At 37.5% G+C, this 20325-nt stretch overlaps 1 protein-coding gene across 6 annotated transcripts in view; it reads left to right on the top strand.

Moving 5' to 3' along the window:
- The first annotated feature begins 2081 nt into the window (after window positions 1-2081).
- The window catches only part of LOC102231952 (pleckstrin homology domain-containing family G member 3-like), a 39300-nt gene continuing 21056 nt past the window's right edge, over window positions 2082-20325 (top strand). For 4 of the 6 annotated variants that reach the window (XM_023352554.1, XM_023352553.1, XM_023352550.1 and 1 more), the window contains exons 1-2: window positions 4401-4529; window positions 8458-8519. In XM_023352554.1, the coding sequence (XP_023208322.1) occupies window positions 4420-4529; window positions 8458-8519 (172 nt within the window). In that variant the 5' untranslated portion in view covers window positions 4401-4419. Of the gene's footprint in view, window positions 2350-4400; window positions 4530-8457; window positions 8520-20325 lie in introns of those variants that run through there. The other 2 variants (XM_023352551.1, XM_023352552.1) reach the window with 2 other exon arrangements.

Here is a 20325-nt window from a genome sequence, read left to right as displayed (position 1 = left end):
TTCACATTTATTAAAGACCAAAAAACCTGTGTAACTGCTCAGGTTATTTCCACAATTGGAACCTCTTCACAAAATGTTTGAGGTAAAATCCCCTTAAGAATTCCAATACATATTGGTATTCTTTTCCAACGTTTTCACTGAGCTTTTTTCATTTCAAAGAAATTGGTTATAGATCAATATTATAGCTTTCAGTAAAACAAAAATATTGGAATCATTTACACCAGTGTAGCTTTTGTTAGGCGGTTACTCTGACTGAAACCGCTTTTCATAGTAAGTTTTTAGTACCTTTCAGCTGATCAGATCATTGATGGTGTAGCATTTTCTCCCTCTATTTTCTTTTTATTGTCCTACTTCTGTTAAAAAAGTCCCTTATTCAAATCTTCCAACAGATTAAAGGTTGATTTTAACAAAAAGTTCACATAAACTGGTCTGACGTTTTTGAGATTGGAGTTGAAGTATAAGTTCACTGTGGACTTCTGAAACCAACTTATCTGGATTTATACTGAATGAAGACACCAAGTTATCTGCTGCTCATAGGATATATCAAGTCTTTTTCAGAATCTCAGTTTTAAAATTTGAGCTATCCCTTTTACGCTTCCTATAAGCCATACCATGGAATAATAAACTGTTGCTTTTAATGGAAAACGTTTTCAAGTAGTTGTTGGATTGTTTGAAACTATTATTTACTTAAGGTAGGCACATTACAACATTGAACAGAAATAGAAACATTAACATATGCACGGGCAAGAGACTATTCATACTATTATACAAGAATAACATAAAAATTCCAACACAGTAATAGGTAATTATGGGATATGAATATGAGTGCACTTTGTATACATTTCAATACATATGTTGGAAATTCAATAATAACACTACTACTGCAGCCACTACTATTGATACTGATCATAATGATTATTATAGTGATTGCAGAGTGTGATCCATACAGTTATATTTGTTTCTTTTGTAACAGCACGCAGGCTAAACAAAATTAAAAAAAATGTCAGTTCAAACATTTTTTCACCTGACTCACCAGGAGATGGCGACACAGCTCTGTTCAACTTCAACGTGTTTCAGTGTAAAATCTTAAGAATGAACACACCTTCAACAGTAATATTTTTTCAGTGCCATGGCTTTTTTTGTTTTACTTGAATCATTGCAAGCAAAAGGCATAATTCAAAGGATCTAAATAAGGTACCTTCAATACTGCAGTTATCCCTTTTGCACCCTCATTTAAAAAAAAGAGGGGTCCATAAATGTAATTTGCATAGTCATGTTTTATTGTGTTTTATGAATACTTTCATTGTTCAGCATGTATTGTGCAAACTCTTATAAAAAAAATAACAAAATGATGATACTGATACCATGTAGAAACAGCAAAACAAACTTCGTTGTGAATCAAAGTGTAGCACTTTACAAAAAGGTTTGATCCAATTGATTCACTCCTATTGTATAGACATTCAATATTGATTATATACATCCAATTCCATCCGAGTTATAAAACTATACAGTCAGTTTCAGTTTTTTATGCCACCAAGAACAAGTTCTGATGGCTAATTGTGCTGTATTCCATTGGCTTGGGTGTCAGAACTTGGATTTGATAACGACATTAAACCCAATTTAAATGTGTTTAGGTTTCAGGTTTGGGCTTTGGACTTTAAGTGATCGTGCTAACTGGTTTTAATAATGTTAGCTAAAAGCAACAGATTGCATACACAGATTATGTGTTCCCAAACAGTAAATAGTTTTTGAATAGAATTAATAGAATTAAAAATCAATAGATTTTCATTTGTCTTTCTCTGTAATTATGGATTATTATTTTAAATGTGCAAATAAAAACATTGTCTTAGGTTTTATTATTCTTTCAGATTTTAATAAAACTGCTGTGTTTATTTATTTATTTATTTTTTTTTGGCTCCTGTTGTTTTTTCCCTACTGGTTTCCGATGAGAATTACCAAAAATATGTACCGAGCTATAACAATAACAGCTAATTGCAAAATTAGGACATTTAGACGGCGGAGGTGCTCGGAAGAGCAAACGTTATCTTTTGCAGCTGCAGTCACTCTGACTCAGTGCCATGTTTTTCGCTGTCGTAAAGCGCTGTTTGAATATTTCCGGGAGGCAGTGAAAGCAGCAGCAGCAGCAGCAAAGGCAGTTCCTTCGCAGTTCTTCAAAGATGCAGCGCTGGTGTGTTTTATATTCGGACCTGCTCTGGGATGTTTGTTTCTGAGAGGCATGTATCACGTAAAAAGAAGAAACTATTGAACTCAGCTGATTATTTCGTGTAGTGAGACAAAACTTTAACAAGGAGTTTTAAGTCGCTGGAAGATAAGAAGTTGGGGTATTCGGTACGTACTTTATACTGACAAACTTTTCCCAGTCTCATCTGAATTAACGTTATTGTTTGTTAAACAAGCTGAAATTATGCATTTTGTTTAGGCTTAGCTGCTGTATCTCTACGGTGTTATTTGAACAATGTCGTTTCATTCTCTTTTTTTTTTACTCGTTTGTTTAAACTCGCCTGAGCATGTTTTAAAATCATTATGATGGAAGTCAGCAATACTGATTTTTTTTAATATTACAAAATCAGTATTACAAATGATCGGATTGCATGCATTTGAATTAGTTTGCAGTTGTAGATTCCGTTTAGATTATTGAATTCGCCATTATGATGATGATGATGATGATGAATCCCTCTTTTGTGGCTGCTTTACTTGAAGTCAGACTTTCTGCTTCATATAATTTTATAGCCTCCAAGCTGTACAGAAGCAGTGCCCTGGAGTTTCAGTCAGATACGTTTTGTTTGTCTTTCTGACAAAACACTCTCACTTGAATGGACTTTGGACAGATGCAGCAGGGTGTATTTTATCATCTTTATTAAAGAAGTTAGACAAATCTGAATCCCGGTGCTATTTCCTGCTCTCCTGCATCCCACTCCTCCCCCATGGTGCACACACTCTTCCCTTTGCAAACCGTATTGTTATTTTGAATGAGCACCCCACTGAGACAGTCAACTATTAAGCTCACTTTTAGGTCAGAAGCTCTCCCCAACCAGCAGCTGAAGAAGAATGGGGACAAAAATCAATCAATTACTGCTGAAAAGCTCCATCTTGTGCTTCTTTGACCCCATTTGACCTCTCACACAATAAAGTCTCAACATCATTTCTTACAAATGTTGCCTGAACAGAGCATTTGAATAGGTGGTCCAGACAGGAAGCTGCACAAGTGTGTCTTGGATCTCAGAGTTGGCCTTTGGTTACTTCTTCCACAACGCTGGAAGACTCTAGCTGTGATAATATCCCCAGAGTTGCAGAATGTGAGGGCGGTTACTTCTATGAAGACCTTATAATTTTAAAACCTTGCAACAGAGCCTCTTTCTTTGTCCTGAACTTGTTTGGTACTGAGGGACAGTTGCAGCAGACCTCTTTAACTATCTGCAGCTAGGGATACTCTGCAAACTTTGCACATAATTTAAAGAAACTATTCAGTGGTGTGTGTTTTATCTGACCACACGAACAACAAAATAGAACAGAAACAGCTGGATATTGCATTGCAGGATTTCACTGAAAGTTAAGGTTTTAGAGAATAAAAAAGAAGACAGAAGAATGCTACTAATTCTGTTTTGTGTGCCTTTGGGTTGATGACACCACAAAAGGCACACGATTCGGGCTGATCAGTTGAAATATGTAAATAATAGGATGGAATATCAATTTTAGAAATATTTTATAAATTTCAAAGTGTTTGTTTCTTTCCAGGTGGCTTTAATTTGTGTCATAAACAGCTTCCATCATTTGTGTTTTTATTTTTTTGCCAGTATTTTCTGAAATCTATTTAGTGTGTACACTAAATGCAAACACTTTACCATGGCTCAAACATTTTGCAACAACCATACACAATAAGTAAGAACCTTTTTGTAGGAGAGAGTTGTTTAAAAATGGATGAATAAAGAGGAATAAACAAAAAAATTACACAAAATGACATATTCAAGGGAAGTCTGGGTGGCTTTTTGCCTAATATGATGTAACCAGAGGCATGTAAGTAGATTTTTATCCTGGTTGAATAATGATATACAACAAAATATCAAAACAAGTAAATTAATAATGGCAATTTGTTGCACAGGTAATAATATGTATCTGAAGTGAGTTTCATTGATTTAACAGAAAAGTCTAGAAAGTAGCTTTAAATGCAACCTTCCAATGTTTATCTGAAATAAGGCATGCAGGAGCTATGTGTCATTTTACATCCCTGAAACCTTGAAAGTCTAGCTTTATTTTAGACAGTTACAAAATAGCTTAGTGCCTTCAAATGTGGTGTGATGTACCTTTAAACTGGTACACTCCAGTACTATTTGAAGACATGTTGTCTAATTTTACCCAGCAGTCCTGCCCTCTCCCCTGTCCAAACTGTGCAGGGCATTAATGGAGGACCTCTTGCCTTCTGGATCTCTACCGCTCATAATTTTAAGGAGTTTGAAATCTTCAGTTGCGACTTGCTCACACAGATGGAATTTTCTAACCTCACATGCCAGGTATTTGTGTTTTTTATTGGATATTTTTGTAAGAGAAGAGGAAAGTGGTATTTTTCCTTGTTCACAGCAGTGGGAAACCATTATTCTCCCATTAAAGGTTATTTGGGGAGCTGAAATGTAGGTGTGCCATATGGGCTGCATGCCCCCTGGCTGTTCATTTGGCTGAATCACATCTTCCTGGCGTATTTAGAAATGCAGTGGATGAAAATAAGAGGTTTGTTATGGGCTGTGTGTCTGTGTGAAGGTTGGACTAGGGTCTTTTGTCTAGTCGGTGGATTTATTTGAGTTGAAGAGTGGCCTTCAGGGCGTATTGTTTTCTCTAGAGAATGAAAAGCTGTTGGTCTCTTAAAGCCTGCATGTCAGAGAACAAACTGCAGGAGTAATGTGGGAAAAGAGGGCACTCACAGAAAAGCTTTCAAATGGGGTAACGAAGAGGTCATGCAAGATAAACACCCCACCAGTTCTGATTTATTAAAAAAAACTCCATCACTCTTTGACTCTGAAAAGCCCCAAGTCCAGGTTAGGTTTTATTGTCATTGACCTAAATATCTGTCCTGACCGACGGTGTTTTTAAGAGAAATTCAAGCCACAGCGTGTGACTGCCTCAAGACGCTCCAGAGTATTTATGTCATCCTTCCAATGTCCCATGTGGTAGATCTCTTGCTGTGACAGAGGAGCAACATTTAGGCTTGTTTTGCTTTTGATTAGTTTGTACATTTGAGTTGTAAAAACAATTGAGAATTTGTTATACACATTTCTTTGTAAATTGGGATTTAAATGGAAATCTCTAATCAACAGAGACTCCTAATCAACATGCTTTAATTTCACAGACAGAGTGAGACGCATCATAATTTCAATGAGAGAGAAATTCTGGATTTATTTTCATTAATATAGTTAAAATTTACAATGCATCATATTTAGTGTTGAGGTAAAACTTGAAAACTGATGTTTAGACTTGCCCATCACATTTGATTGAGCATGAGCTATTTTGCAAAAAATAATGGCAGAAAGTACTGACCTCGGTGGGCTAATGCCTGAAATACCTGTCAGGTATTTATTTGTAAACATTGTAACAACTGTTGAAAGATGCATAAAGCCTGAATGCTGTTGCAGAGCGCTCAACTAGAGCCTTCACCCGGTTTTGGTTACATCCTTTATTATTGACTATGCCCTCTGTGTACCTTCCTGAAGGTGATTTATCTGAAGAATGAGGAGAAGTGATTTCCTCTGTAGACAAGGCTGCTGCTTTTACTTCTGCTATAACCTACAGTACATTCGCTGAGGTAACATCTCCAGATAGTCATCAAGATCCAAAGGACTCTTTACTATCATATGTCAAATTGAAGATCTTTGCTTAAGAGAAATGCTTTACTTGTATATGTTGCTTGAGTAATGCTTTTAATCAAGCAGAAACAGAGTTTCTGCTTGATTTCCTTAAGGGACATATATGAGCTTACATCTATCTCCCTCAATCATTTGTTTATTTTGGATAAAAGGTGCAATTTGGTCCTCAACACTCAAATCTGTGTAAAGACTTTGGAGCAGAAGAACAAGAAAGTTTATCATCTCATCTGAAGAAACGATCCTTTGCCCATCCTGTTGTTCATAACCATCAGACTGGTTTTGTGGCATCTGTATCTAATTAGGGGGCAAGTTGAAAATTCCCATGCGGGGAGGTTCATGCTGTGGTAATGCAGTCGTCAGCTGTGGGAACCAAATGCTCTCCATTTGTGTGAAATTGTATTTAGTTCAGACACAGGTGGTGAGCCTGGCATGAATGTATGGCTGTATTTAGTGTTTTCTTTAGGATTGAAACTTTTGGTCCTACGCCCTCCTTTGGAAAACCAAGCATTAAAAATGGCCAAGTAGTATCCAAAGATTTAAACGTTTTTCTGAAAGTTGTACTTGTTTCCTTGTAAGGCAATTTAAAAGTTTACAATGTCCCTGATTATAATCACCCGATAGAGCCTTTGATAAGACTGGAAGAGCATTTGGACACCCAGACGTCTGCGTGTTTCTAGGCTTGAGCCCATTATTCCCAGTCTAGTCAGTCCTTGACCAAAGACAGATTAGCATAGTTTTGGTCTGAAAATTAGGCTGGGTGAGTTAAGGGGTTGGTGTGGGAGGGATTATTAAGGATTTTATTAGCTCACTGTTCACCAAGATAAGTTGAAAGCGAAACTTTCAGTGGTTCTCCTCCATTTTTCACAAACTAACCTAGTTCTTAAAAAGTAATTGAGCCTGGTCAAAAGCTTTAGACTCTAAAGCTACATGTGAAGAAAGCCATACTGAGGTTTTAAAAATCATCAACCTAAAAACTTTAAAAATGTACATCATACTTATTCTACGTTTTAAAGTCCTCTTAATGAGAGGTTAGAAAAAAATGTGCTTTAGAGTATTTTTTTAGGATGTTGGAACATAGTGCAATGCAGTGCTACCTCTCCCTGAAGTGTTGCTGGGCATTAATGCTGAGCTGCCTGAAAGAAGAGTGTAAAGTTTTTACATGCTATCAAGACGAATCTGGCTCTTTGCAAATCACTCCACTGGCAAAAACAACAACAAACCCCCCCCCCCCAAAAAACAAGGACAGTCAAGGTGTGGAAACTAGCACTGTTTTAAAACTAGATGTGGGAAGCTGTTTTAAATAAATGTGTTTATATGGTCTCATACATTTGCTTTTAATTTTCAATTACAACATGGTACGATAAAACCTCAAACCCCTCTTTGTCATGTATTGGTTCCCTGAAAAACCAAAATGCCACAAAAGACATTTGATTCAGGGCATAAATGTTGGGGTCACACGTCAAAGAAACGTTAATGAATGGAAAGCAAAATTCAAATTATTTTGAGTCAAAATATTGTACAGTTCTGGCAGTTATAGATAAGTAAACTAAAACATATGTAGAAAAATATGGTATTGTCTCAGTGTGTGCAATGCATAACACACTGTAGGTTTTATTTGGATCTCTTGTGTAACAAATAATAATAGTTTCAGTGGGTAGATTTTACAAGCTCTACAGTACATTAGTCCGAGCTGCAGCTGGAGGGGCCTTTGACTGAAGCAGTGATCCTAATGTCCACATCCAGCTCTGTGACTTATATCCCTGCATTCCTGCACATCTTAATTGGTGAACCTCCGGGCAGCGGGTTTCGCCTGGCCCGGCTGGTCTCAGCTGGCCTTGCTGTCAGCTCGGCACAGTGGCCAGCAGATGTAGCGGGAACAATGCCCATCCTAATCCCTGAAGAATTCCTGCTCTCCTCAGATCTATCTGGCCAAAGAATGTGGCATCTAAAAAGGCCCTGGGGCTCACCCGGATCCGCAAAGGGACAATTCTCATGCAATGTGTTAATTTGCTGAGAAGTGAAGTTGTGTGAAAGTGGCAACACATTGAGTCCAGAGGGATACAGCTTAGGCTTGAGAAAGCTACAGTCTGGCATAAGACATCAGAGAATCCTTGATGTGAACCTGTAATCCTAGATGACTGGGACAGGTTTTGATTTGATATGAATTTAATCAAAGCAAGCTGAAGGGATAATGTTAATCAGTTTAGTCTTTAACAGTAAGTAACATGCTTCCATTTGATCTGTAATCACTAAGTGATATTATATTTCTTTGCCAAAAAACTCTCTTGATCTTTCCACACTGATTAGATTCAGCTCAAATCAGCATTTCCTTTACCTCTACCGCAGAGCTGCACTATGCATTACACAAGTTTGAGTAGCGAGCAGTGGAATGGGAAGAATTTCCCTCTTGTATAAGATCGCAGTTCACTGTGTGCAGTCTGGAGAGAAGAAGAAAACTTTGACAAAATAATGATGTTGTTTATAGGCCAGCAGGGTGACGATGATAAACATTGTTGCTATGTACATCTTGGCTGGAAGTGTCTGGATCATGTCTGAATATTTCTGTTTTCTATTGTCAACTCAGAGGCCTGCGTGCCATGCCAGAGGGCTCCCATTCTACTCGCCACCAGGGCCAAATGGGGGAAGGTAAGATCAAAAGAGTATTCTCTGTTATGACACACATACATGCCTTACCAAAGTAGTACATTTTGTCATGTTATAACCACAGAAGTCAATGTATTTTATTGGGAGTTTATGTGACAGAACCACCTTTTACTGTGGTTACAGCTGTAAGTAATTTTTTCTGTATGTTTCTACCAGCTTTGCACATCTAATAACAGTGTTATAGTTGTAGTTAATAGTTCTTTGTCACGCCTCAATAAATACAAAGCTTTCCAAGTATAACCATCCTGAGAGATCCATTAGAAAGGTGCTACAGCAGACTTGTAATTGAAAAAACTGACATTCTTACTGGGAAAGTGAGAGACTTATTTTACTCACCCAGTCCTCAAACTCCAATAGAGGTGTCTCATCCAGAAAACAAAGTGATGATAATGGTGGATGAAAAAACCTTTTGTGAGTTATACCTCATTAAATCTTAAACATTTGTGTTTAACCTCATTTACTGTACATGTTGCCACAGTGTTTAAAAGCACCATAAATGTCTTCTCTCTCATTCATAACCCATTTTCCTGTCTAACCACTACCAAAGACCTCTAGAGCCAATAAAACATAGGAAAATCTCAAAACTGGTGTACTTTAATAATTAGTTGATTTCTGAAGGCAGCTGTTTGCAGTTGATTTCATTTGGGTGTATCAGAATAAAAAAAAGCAAATACACATTTTGGGGGGCAGGGGAGTTGTTTCTTTTTTGTGAAGCATTTTAAAAACTCCCATCATTTTCCTTCTTCCTCATTTTTTGCACTATTTTGTGTTTTCACATGAACTGCAGATAAAATTTAGAGTTATTAAAGGTTGCAGTCTGACAAAATGTGAGAAAGTTAAGGGGTATGCTTTCCATAAATCAGCCATTTTTATGATAAAGACTTTTGACAGATGGCTGCTTTACAGTGCCTGGTTCCCTTAGGACAGTGTGCTAATTTAAAAGGCCTTCTGTAGCGCATAGAGGGGAAAAAATGATGGAAACAGAAAAACAGAGGAAATGTAGAGACTTTGAGGAGCAGACTGAAAGAGCAATGAACTCCCCTCCTACACTCCCGACTGGCAGAGAGGCTCTTTGTGTGGCTGTGTGGAGCTCAGCCAACCTTCTTTCACACAACTGTAGCCCCCAGAACATGAGCACATAGACCCAAAACTTGTCAGGATCCCTGACAGTCAGGCTGGTTTGTCCAGCCAGTGGTGCTGACCTTGTATGCTGGGGGCCACTCAGATTACGTATTAGTTTAGAGTTTATAATTTCAACCGCAGAGCCTCTGTCTTGACACAGGACCTCTCTGTGTCTGTTTGCCTGCTCCGTCCTTCAACCCACTATCTCCCCCTCCTCTGCTGCACACATTTGGCTCTGGACTTCCACTTTGGCTGAAGAATATCTGTGCGTCAATGGGAGCTTTTTGTTCCCCCCACGCCTGTCCCTTTGGTTCAGCTGTAGCCAGAGGAGGATTTTGGCGAGAGAAGACGTGTGCCACCCTCATGCAAATTTTGTCTCAATTTCCTCATAAGATTGTGCTTCACCAAATACATTTCTTTTCTAGAGCTCACTTGAGGCTTAAATCTTTTCTAAAAACCTATTGATATTAAAATGTGACCAATTGATCTCTGTTCAATGATGGATTGGGGGTAATTAAGGGGCAAAGCTGTTAGTAATGTGCTTTCTAGATGAGGTGATGATTGGATGTAGTTAACAGCAACGATTTCATGAGAAAGCACTTTGAGTATGATCACCATCAAGCTTCAGATCCCACAAATAAAACAAGGTTGTTGGTTGAATGATGATGGCTCTACCAAGCAATAACCAACCTGAGGGTTCGAAGATACGTCTCCTCTCTGACCTACTTAACCCCAAACAGGAATGTAGCTGCTTGTGCAGAACGTACAGCTTTACAGGGGTTCTGGGGTGGGGGACTGATGGATCATCTCCATTCACCGCAGCTTTTCCAGACCAGTGGACATAGGATTGTGGACACAGATGGATGTTGGCAGGGATGGCTGCGTCTCTCGAGTGAGCTTGTTAAGGGGGCTTCGTGAACTGGAACTTTTCTTCATCTGTCTAATTGACTGTAGCGTTGATCACATGCAGCTCACGTGATAATTCAGCAAATCCTGTTAAGGAAGATTAAAATCAGTAAAAGTATACAAACCAATTGAATCTTTTCATTTTCCATCTTATTACCTCCACCCGTTTCTTCAAGGACCATCATGTATTTAACTCTGTTTATTTTCCTATTAACCAGTCCGACAACAAAGCCTTGGTTTTTGTTGCTTCTCCGTAATGACCAAATGTCTGCGATGCATGATTAATCTATCAACAATCTGTAGTGGTCTCTCCTGGGGATGTTTTTCTTGGTGGGATTCCAGTTGTGTCATTCTCTTTTTATTTTTAAATGATGGGTCTATCTAACAAAAAGTGTTAAATATAGTTTTACAATCTAATCATTCCTGACTTGTTTGTTTCATTCTTTGGTATTCATGATGCTGTTTGTTCACTTATTTCCTCCAGCAACCTTTTAAAACCGGAAACAATACATCTGTATTTCTACTGAGATTAAATTACACACAGCGAGTTTAATGATTAGACAAATGAGGCAGATGCTTTCACTGGGTTTATTTAGAATTATTAGAGTAAAAGGGGCAATTTAGAAATGTAAGATACACAACACAAGTTTTGAGATGTATCATCTTGCTTGCATCTCACAATTACTCACATTGTATTGGTCTGTTATAATTCAAAATTATTGAACTTAATTCATTAACATAAGAAAAACTGAATGCATTCTAACTCCTTTTTATGGCCACATGGCTATCGTAACTTAAATTTATAACCCATCACGTTCCCTTTATTTTATGTTATTGTCTGACCTAGATCTTTAAACGGCCAACAAAAGATCTGATTACAATGCATTTTATTATTTTACAGCCTTCGAAGATAACTTTCCTTTTATAGAGATCTTCCAGCAGATTACCCACATTAGTTACAGACTATCTCTACTTTGGTTCTTGCTGTTAAAAGACCTCCCTGAAGCCTATCCAAGAACTTCCTCTGCAGCACAGTCATTTCACATGTAAGCAACCCTATTTGTGAAACACTATAGAAAAGTAGAAAGCTATTGTATAATAATGTAGTCATTTTAGACTTGTCTGTTTCCTAAAAGGCTTTAGAGCAAGATACAGTGATGTTAGTTTGGCTGTTATGGACTATAAATTTTACAAAGAGCTGAAAACCACAAGAAAAAACACTTTCTCACCCAGTATAAAGCTACATTTGATAAAACGGTGTGATGTGTTAAGTAAAAGAACTCCTCCTCCCTGAGCCTTCGCACTTCACACAGCGGACTCAGCAGAGAGCTGTTGATGGTTCAGCTGATTGGGGGCAGACTGACAAATTGGTGGTAATGTTTACAGTGGGCTTCAGGCCTCAGAAGTGTGTATTGTCCAAAGGAAAGGGGAGTTTTCAGCAGATCCTGCCTGGCTTGCAGCAAGCGAGTGCCTGAAGAGATTTTGGAGGGGATGAAGGCAGGGGGGTATTGTTGATGGAGGAGTCTGTAAAGTGGATCATCACATGCCTATGCTCTGAGGTCAGCTGGCACGGCTGGATCCTTTAAGAGGCAAAGGTTAAGAACGGAGGAGTTTTATAGGATAAGATTTGACCTTTTTTAGGAGTTTTGGCCCACTGGAACAATGGGAAGTCTGCCATTTTTATCTCATCCCTTTTCCTGTTTAAATCATTTCTAATAGCTTTTCCAGAAAAAAATTAAATAGAAAAACTACATTCAATAAATGGCATAAATTCACAGAGACACATTTACTTTCACTTCTGAGCTGCAAAATTCCCCTGAAAGTTCCCAGAACATTTCGACCTTGACTGTAGGCGAGGAATGCAGGTTCAGTTTGTATCTGTGTGTGCATTCACCGTCTGTTGTCCTCGAATGGTTTATTTACAGACCAGTGGGCTAATCATTAACAGAGCATTAAAAGCCCATAGTAAGGCCAAACACAGCTGTACATCAACCATCTGGTGCATATGAAAGACAGCCTAAAGACAAAAACTCTTGAAGTTAGCAGGGTTCTTTCCTCTCCGTTGAGGAATAGCAAACCAATCCAGGCTTTTGAATTCAGTTTCTGATCACCAGGGTTTAGATCAATGCTGTTGGATAATGGTCCATGAAGACTGAAGGCTTAATATGCGGAGGCACCATTTATGCTTACACCTCACACCTCCCTGACAGGAAGCTATTCATCAGTGCCAGGTAGGGAGGAGTTGTTCCTGAAGGACTTCAGACCAGCTCTTCGTCCTGCATCAGTCTCTGGGGGAGGAACAGATTTCCAGAAGTTGTGAAGGGGTCTTTGAAAAGGAAGTGGTGAATGGATCTTGAGGAGTGGAAAAGCTTTATTAAGACATAGACCAAAACTTTTCCCCTCTTTATTCCCTAGAGGACAAGTAGGTCACGCACTTCACTTAAAGAAATCCTAACACACTTGTTTATATGATTAGTTGTTTTCTGTCTGGTGCGTCTCATTAAGTCTGAGTATTGTTGAAAAATTAATCTGGCCAATCTAGCACAGTAGCCATAGTCATTAAAGAAAAATATTTGTACTTTTGACATTACAGGAACATGTCAAATCCAACTGGAAAATGTAAAGCTTTTAGTACAATCTACATTTTCCTGGTAGATTGCTGTGAAGATTTTTAAATTGATCAAACTAAGTGAACCAACACCAGAAGATGTCTCTGCTTCCCAAATCACCACTGAGTGTGGACACTTTACTCCTGACTTTGGAATCAGCTTATCTCCACTTCTTCAGACTCTGGGACTTTGATTGTGAATAACAGAATGAACAATTTACTTTAATTTGAAAAGAAAACTTTAGCCCACAGTCTCTTTCTCAGGAGGATCAGCTACATCTGTGTGTAGTGACTCTTTAACTCCTGACTTTGGCTGCAGTCGTTACCTCTGAATGTCACAGAATGACTGCTGCTTTTGTGTTTATTCCCTGTCACAATTTTCCTTCCACTCAGTTTTATATTATTATGCTTGTAAACCACAATGTCTGAGCAGACAACCTTTTTAGCAATGACTTTTTGTGATTTATCATGGAGCAGAGTGCCAAAATCTGGTGGGCAGCTGTCAGATCAACAATCCGTAACATAACATATTTGTTTTAACTTTTATTATTATTATTATTATTATTGGTCTCATGTAATCATGTAATCTTTTGTGAAACTGGATTTTAATTTTTATTAACTATAATTATTAACAGAAATAAGCACTTGAAAGCTATTGTTCTCTGTGTTAGAAATGTAAATAACAAGAGATTCACTTTTAGAATTTAATTAATGAAATAAACTCACCCTTTGGTACTATTTGAGTTTATTGAGATGCACTTGCATAAATTAAACAAAGTATAAAGATGGCCAAATTTCTCTTTATCTAAATGCATAACTAATCTTTTTAGAAATAGAGCCCTGTGGAAAGAATTTTTTATCTTGCTGCCTGAAAGTACCAGGAAACTTATAAATAAAAATCAGAATCTAAGATGACGATAACCGGTCTTGTAGCAGCAGATGTCTCAGGGAAATATCACAAGGTGTCTTTAGTTGTGATTCACCCTCCAAAGGTTCAGATTCATCATCTTTTGATACATGAGTCATTATGAATCAAGCAGAAAGGGCTGAGCAAAGGTTGACTGTTTCACTTGCAGGAACATGTTCTTCCACTGGGATCCACGCAGTGTTGTCTTTCTTACATAAAAAATAATGCTTGTTTTTGAGTTCTTAAAATAAAAATGAAGGAGAATGATGGATTTTGTGACAGATCTGTTGTAGGCTGGTATCTGTTATGTAATATGTGGGTTTTCTTGGAATAAGGCTTTTATTTTCAAATGCCAAAAGTTTCCTATTAGCTTTCAGATAAGCATTTGCATGTTGAACATAGATGCAGACTGCGTTGTTCCTGTTTCTGCATCTTATTTGCTTAGAAAACAAAGCACAGTGTAGCTCAGCACAGAGAATATTTAAGGCAACCAGGCAACAGCTCGACTTCCAGCTAAGTTCAGATGAACTAGTCATGAAGGTGCGCCTCTGTGGGAGAATTTTTCCTTCAATGGAGAGATGACACGCTTTTCATCCTGTCACATAAAACTGAGTCACTCAAGTTTGGGCAATTAGAATTGAATTTGTGAAAAAAGTGATTTTGAAACCTCTGCAACATGGTCTTTCACTTTGCTCACTTCACTTGGGAAATCTCAACACCTTCAAAATAAGGTATGAAAACATTGTTATATTGAAAACTGTAAAATGTCTCAAATAAGTTGCTTTTAACCTATGATTATTAATTCTTTTTCTGTCACACTTAAATGTTAGATCACCAATGAAAAATGTTATTGTTGAAGATGATAATTTCATTTTAAAGGGAAAAAACTAACCTTATCTACATGTATGTATAACATATTGAAATATGTGACAGTACTGTTACCCACCACGTCTGGCAAGATGAAGTAGACTATGCATCTAAAAAAGCAATATATTATGTCCCAATGTGAAGGAAGTTAAGCATTGTTGAGAAATTGACAAAAGAATGTTAGTAAAGAAATGATTACATGGACATTTTAAGGTTTTGGGACCCCAGCAAAGACAAAAACATGAATTTTTACAAATGCAAAAAACAATCAGTGGTGAACTTTCCTAAGAAAGGTTGGCCTACCAAAATTACTCCAAGCAAGCATTACAAATCATCCAGGAGGAAACATTACTACCTTACTTCGGTCGATGTAATTGTTCTTGATTCAACAGTTAGAAATAGACAAAAAGTTGCATTCATGGGACCAAAACCCCTGCTGACCTGAATGGACACCAAGGCTCCTCTCATTTAATATCTAGATGACCCAGGAAATGTTTGGGAAGTTATTCTGCAGACTGATAACACAAAAGTGAAACATTTATGATGGTGTGCACCCTGCTGGAGTAGAGCTGCCAACGCATTTCAAGAAAAAGAAAATAATTCAAGAAAAAGAAAAGTATTCCGACAAAAATAACCCTGAAGTTGACCAAACTTAGCTTCAGGGTCAGGATGACTTCCCATGATAATAAAACCACAAAATCTGGTCTTTAGCAAAAGATCCTAAAGGATCAGCCCATAAATTTGTGACCTTAAGTTAAAGCGCACTTGAGTTACGCAGCAGGGAAATGATCTGACGTACTCTAGCAAGCCCACCACTGAATAACTTTAAAACAACAAAATTAAGGTTTTTGAGTATCCTAGTCAAAGTCCAGACTTAAATCTGATTGAGATGCTGCTGGATGCCTCAGACAGGCCATTCATGCTAGAAACCCCTTAAATGTGTCAGAATTACATAAATTCTTAGTTGTTTTTGAACACAGGAACAAATTTTCTCTTGGCACCAGTTGTTGCCGCAAAGGTTGGTACAAGCAGTTATTAGATTTAGGGTGCAATTACTTTTTCATATTGGACCAGGTCGGTTCAGCTAGCGTTTTGTTTCTTAATTTATAAAGTCATTATGAGAAAATTGCTTTTCTATTCAGTCTTATTGTTTTTCTCTGACATAAAAAAATTCTTGATCATCTGAAAAATGGCAAAAAAAAAAACTGAAGAAAACTGTGAAGGGGCAAATACTTTTTTCACAGTACTGTAATATTAATGCATCTTAAAGGTTATCAGTTTTTGATCCATTTAATTTTTCAGTTTTCTAGAAATTGTGCTATGAAGTTAAGCAGATTTTATAACTTTTATTCATGTTTTGATAGTTACTCTTTTTTTTAAAGCATCCCATCAAGTAAGGCACAAGACTTTGGCAAATTTCAATGCCAGAGAAAGCAAAATTTTGTTTGCCTTATGCATGTATTTTGCATGATCATCTGCATAGAGGCTGGTTTGCATGATCCGATCAGAAAAAGCAAGACATATCATCTCAGTGTTGTGCAACTACCAGTTAACGTCAGCGCTGCAAGCTGTGGCTTATCGCGTTGTCAGGGGATGTGTTAAACTTCAGCTGCAGACAAGTCACTGGAGACACGTTGATGTATCCCAGATCGAGTCTCTGGGGCCTGTTGCTAAAACATATTATTGTTTTTCTCTGAGTGTCTGTCATTAACAAGGAATGCAAAGTCAGCTTTTAGTCAAGCTGAAGAATTTCTCAAATAAAGGAATTCTTTGTCTTTGTTTCACCGACAGCTTCAGATAGGGATCATCCATTCTGTTCATGTGACAACAACCTTTTTGGAGAAGAAAAAAAAATTTAATGACCAGGTGTTGGAGTGTTTCTTTCAATGTTTCTATTCATCTCTCAGTCTGCCCTATAAGACTTTGCTTGGTATGCATATGACTATGATGTTAGAGTCAGACATATGTATGAACTGTCTGTGCTGTTAACTGAAAGGTAAGATCAGTCTGAAAGGAAAATAAGTGAAGACCTAACATTACTAGGTCTAGACTGATTAGTCACTCAGCCTTTTACTCTTAGTTATGGAAAAAAGACTTATTCTGTACCTGCTTTGTCCTGGTGAAGCTCATCTCAGCATCAGTAGATAACAGGAGTAAAAAAAAGAAGCATTTCAGGTTATAAGTAATATTTTAAAATGACATGATTGATTAGTAGTTCCATAACTGCAGAGGAATTGAATTCACGTATGTTGCTATGGAGATCTAGAAGTCCAAAATAGGCATGTGTGTGTGTGCTCCATTCTTCACATACCTTTATCTGTAAATTTTAAACATACTCTGGCAGTGAACAAAGAGGAATTTCAAGAATTACAATTAGAGATTGGAGGTTTTTTTCAGGAATTTTAACTATTATCCTTCTAAAAATAGCTCGTTTTTCATCACTGATGGCTTAAGGTCTTAAGGTTTGAAAAAAGTTGATCATTACAGTAGAATGTTGTCTAACTGCTATAACCTCTGGCCTTGACATGGCTAACAGTTATACAGTGGCATGACGAGGTAGTTACCATCCTCTCTCCCCCATCTTTCTTGAATATTAAGCTTAAGAAAAAATAAAAATTTTTTGTAAAAGAATTACAAATTTATTTAATACTACCCCTTTTCTCCCTGATCTTTCTCTCTTGGGTTGTTGTCTATATGATGTTCGCAACATGACTCTTCTGTCTCCATTCAGTCCTGTTGCGAGTGTCCTATGTGACTATGTTCTACCGTCCTTTTGTCCTCCACCACACAACCTATCCGGCATCTTACATTGGTCTTAACACATACGCTATATGTACATTTAAATATTTAGGTAGATATTTTTGTACACATTTACACATAAATACTTGAAAGTATGTAACTTTTATAAAAAATTAATTAATTTATTTTTTTACTTATTAGTTGAAACTGCCACTATGTTGTTCCCCCATGTCTGTCTTCCCCCATTCGTAAGCTAGTTTGTCCACCGATGACTGCAGATAAACCGTTTACCTGGAATGGTAAGCTGTTTCTCTGCCATTAGTGCATTTAGTAGCGCTTACACATATTTGATTGACAGCACTAAAACCTTCCTCCTAGCTCTGTGTGGGTTTTGACCAGGAGCAGTCCATTTCTTAAATCAGAAATAGTAGCACTGGGAGAAAGCAGAGGAGCTAAACTTTTTTTCACAGATTATTTGTCTCATGTTATACTGCCATGACATAGTGACAGTTTTAACAAATAGTTAAAAAAAAATAACTACAAAATAGAAGTATGTAACTTCTATTTTTTTTAATAGAAGTTACATACTGCAAATTTAAAGACACATATTTGGATGTGTTTACACTAGAATTATCAATATTTTACAGCTATCCTGTCCTTTTTCAATGGGGAAAAAAATAAGCTGAAAATACAGTTTTGAATGAATGGTTTTCCTGCTGTTTTTTTTTTTTTTTTTTTTTTAGAAAAATTGATTGCCATTCATGCCTTAAAAATGATACTTTCACGTCAGTGTAATTTGTAATTAAATATTTATTAATTTAAAAAATATTGCTTTATTTTTATCTCAACATTTGACTCAACAAAATGACTGTGGGTTAATTTGTTGCTCCAAAGTCTGTTTATATCAAAAAGGCTCCAAAAACAATCAAACTAACAAAAGAAAGCAAAGATATTGGAGAACAGAATCACAGTTGTTGTCTTTCAGATTAGTATCAGCAAAATAAAAGGCTGTGCAAAAATACAACATGGTTGTAATTTTGTGAGTATGTCAGGGCTTTGGTTGGACCCACACTGTACCCTGCTCTTCACATCTTGCAGCAAGGTGGCACAGTAACAGGAATGCTCTTTGCCACTCTGTGTGCAGATCCTTCAGAGTAATAAATTAGTAATAAATGTCTCCACATGTGAATTGTACCAAGCAAGAAAAAGTCAGATACTTTTCAGTGTAGAGATAGTTTATCCTCTCTATTGTTTATTGTTTAATAGTGTAAAGAAAAATCCTGATAAAGAGGAAGTCACAGAGGATGGAGAGGGCTTTGTAAATGACCTAAACTTTTTTTACTTTTTTTTTTTTCTTTTCAAAACAACAAGCAGGCTGGAAACGCCTTTCACTGCTTTGCACAGAACCAGGCATTCAGCTCTTCTAAGATAACCAGGTCATTTGCATTCCTTTGCGCAGCTTGTTTTCACATGGGCAGCACTTGGTCCACCACAAAACGTGCGGTCTGTGTGGTATCAGCTGTAGATAATTTCTGCCTGTGGAGCCTGTATCTGAAGTGGTCAATCAAAGCCGCAGCAGAGGTCAACCTTGTCCTTAATTCAAGTGTGTGCTTCGGTTTTAGATATGTCGTGAGTGTGTTTGCACCTTTACCGCAATGCTTAACATGCATTGTATCTCTGGTCATGCGAAAGTGATGCAGTTATTCTTTTCAATGGTATGTGAGTGTATAAATACAGGCTTTAGACCATCTTTAGCTTAGGATGTTCTGTTCCTCTTACTGCTTTTTACTCTTACTGCTGGCAGTGTTAGCAGCTTTATTAGAGAGGAACATTGGGTGGGAGGAAGCCATAGAAAGAGGAACCAGTATTCACATGGCAGACTCAAAACCAAACGCATCAATAGAAGCAGATGCTTTGTTTTAATTCATGTCGGTACACTCCCTTTACACCACGAGTCATGTGATTTGTCACAGAGCGTAAACGGCCTTCTCTAGTGGTCGACTTCTGCTTGCCAACTCAGCCGTTTCTCCCAGAGAGGTTGTTCATGGGAACTCTGCTGCTGGGAAGCTTTGGTGTGGACTGCGGATCAAGTGCTCCACTGTGAACAACATGAGCTCAATACTGGCTGACTCATGGAAAAGATTAGGGATGCCAAGGGGTGGAAGTGTGTGAATCTGCATGAAGAAAAAGAAAGTTAGTGTTCTCATGTAAGGTTCTTCATCCAGCTACACATTAAACTGCTGTCAAAGGTTGATAAATCTCATGCTGTAGCCACTTTCTGTCTTTCAAGCTAAGTACAAAGAAAATATTTCAATTTCTATGCACAGGGTGAACTCCAGATATCAAACCGGTTTCATTTTTCACAACAATATAAAGTTTGTTTGACAGTTGTGGCTGGTTGACCCAAAGATGCACAAATGAGGTTTGCATTGATGCTGAAAACTTGTCAGCAATTGTGCAAAGTAAAATTGTAAAAAAAAAACAAAAACAAAACATCTGCAAGGCATTACCTGCATTTCACTGATTAGCTTAATGATGGTTTGTGCTACATAGATTTTTATTTATTAGACTGAACCTTAATGAACAGACAAAGCTCCACTTCTTTAGCTTGGTAGAATGGTATTGGCCTTTTTGGCCTT

Source organism: Xiphophorus maculatus, chromosome 19, assembly GCF_002775205.1.
Source record: "Xiphophorus maculatus strain JP 163 A chromosome 19, X_maculatus-5.0-male, whole genome shotgun sequence".
Lineage (NCBI taxonomy): Eukaryota > Metazoa > Chordata > Actinopteri > Cyprinodontiformes > Poeciliidae > Xiphophorus > Xiphophorus maculatus.
This window is presented reverse-complemented; position numbering and strand designations above follow the sequence as displayed.